General features: G+C 39.4%; 1 protein-coding gene across 1 annotated transcript; it reads right to left on the bottom strand.

The window, feature by feature from the left end:
- Nucleotides 1–60: 60 nt before the first annotated feature.
- LOC100568543 (cathepsin B-like cysteine proteinase 4) lies at nt 61–911 on the bottom strand. Its single transcript, XM_008191418.3, has 3 exons — nt 735–911; nt 552–662; nt 61–394 (listed from the first exon to the last, which is right to left on the bottom strand). Exons 1-3 carry the CDS (start codon nt 781–783, stop codon nt 183–185), a joined length of 372 nt encoding a protein of 123 aa, XP_008189640.1. The 5' UTR covers nt 784–911; the 3' UTR covers nt 61–182.
- Between the last annotated feature and the right edge of the window lie 140 nt (nt 912–1,051).

The raw sequence follows: 1,051 nt of genomic DNA, 5'->3' as shown, positions 1-1,051 counted from the left end.
ATAAATTATCATGCTTTTAATAAAGCGCCTGTCTCCTGGAAAACCATTCAGAACAAAACGTTGAATAATAAAATGAGTTTTATTAAAACATATGGAATACAGTGAAATAAATAAAAAAAAAAAGTTTTACTGCAGTGATACAGGAGTGTTCTTAATTTAATATGCCGGCAACCTAACTATTATTAGTTGGTCACTGGTACACCAGCGGTTGTCGCACTGTCAATACCACATTCGTCTGTACCTCGTCTAATTTTGAAAAGACCGTTGTCGCCCCACTGTGCGCTCCACGAGTTGACCATCAACCAATACGGTATGCCTTCTTCTACACCCCAACCGATCAACTTCACTGCGTGTCCGCCCAATTTCGTGGCGTTTGGGGTTCTCTGGTAAACACCTAAAAACAATCATACAATGTCAAGATTAAAGGTCCTGTCTCGACGACATGATTATTGTTATAAGAATAATAATATGTCATTTGAATAAAATGCAAAAGTGATTTATTAATATAAAATAATATGGTACGGTTTATCATGACCGACCCGCTCATTTACCGGACTTGTAACTGTAGAAGTCGTCATACACATCGAACGATGCTTCGATTGGTCCATAATTCATAACGTCCTTTTGAATGCTGCCGTAAGTCAGGTAGTAGTAGTCACGTGCTATACAATCATAATTCAATTATGTAGATTAAACACATATTTAATCGTAAACATTTCGTAAACAGTTCTTACTAAATCTGTGATCATCGTTGTAGTCGAGGTCTTGATTTCCGTAACACATTCTCGTACATCTGTGATTTTTTTCAATTGGCTGACCGGCGCACGAGCTTGTACCGTCCTCGTTTCGTGGGCAGGGTGGAACACGGTATGGCTCACATCCCTGGAATACGTATGCGGGTTAAGCAACAGTAATTTACACGCAGTGGGTGATTAACGACTGCAAATCCGAAACCGGACTTATTGGTTGCTGCCATTATCACGACACCAAAATAACTATAATTTACCCACCAACCGTACGTTCATCACTTTCTGACATACACTATACCCGA

This window comes from Acyrthosiphon pisum, unplaced genomic scaffold (assembly GCF_005508785.2).
Source record: "Acyrthosiphon pisum isolate AL4f unplaced genomic scaffold, pea_aphid_22Mar2018_4r6ur Scaffold_15955;HRSCAF=16614, whole genome shotgun sequence".
In the NCBI taxonomy this organism is placed as follows: domain Eukaryota; kingdom Metazoa; phylum Arthropoda; class Insecta; order Hemiptera; family Aphididae; genus Acyrthosiphon; species Acyrthosiphon pisum.
The sequence above is the reverse complement of the archived record's forward strand: the minus strand, read 5'-3'. Positions and strand labels throughout refer to the sequence as shown.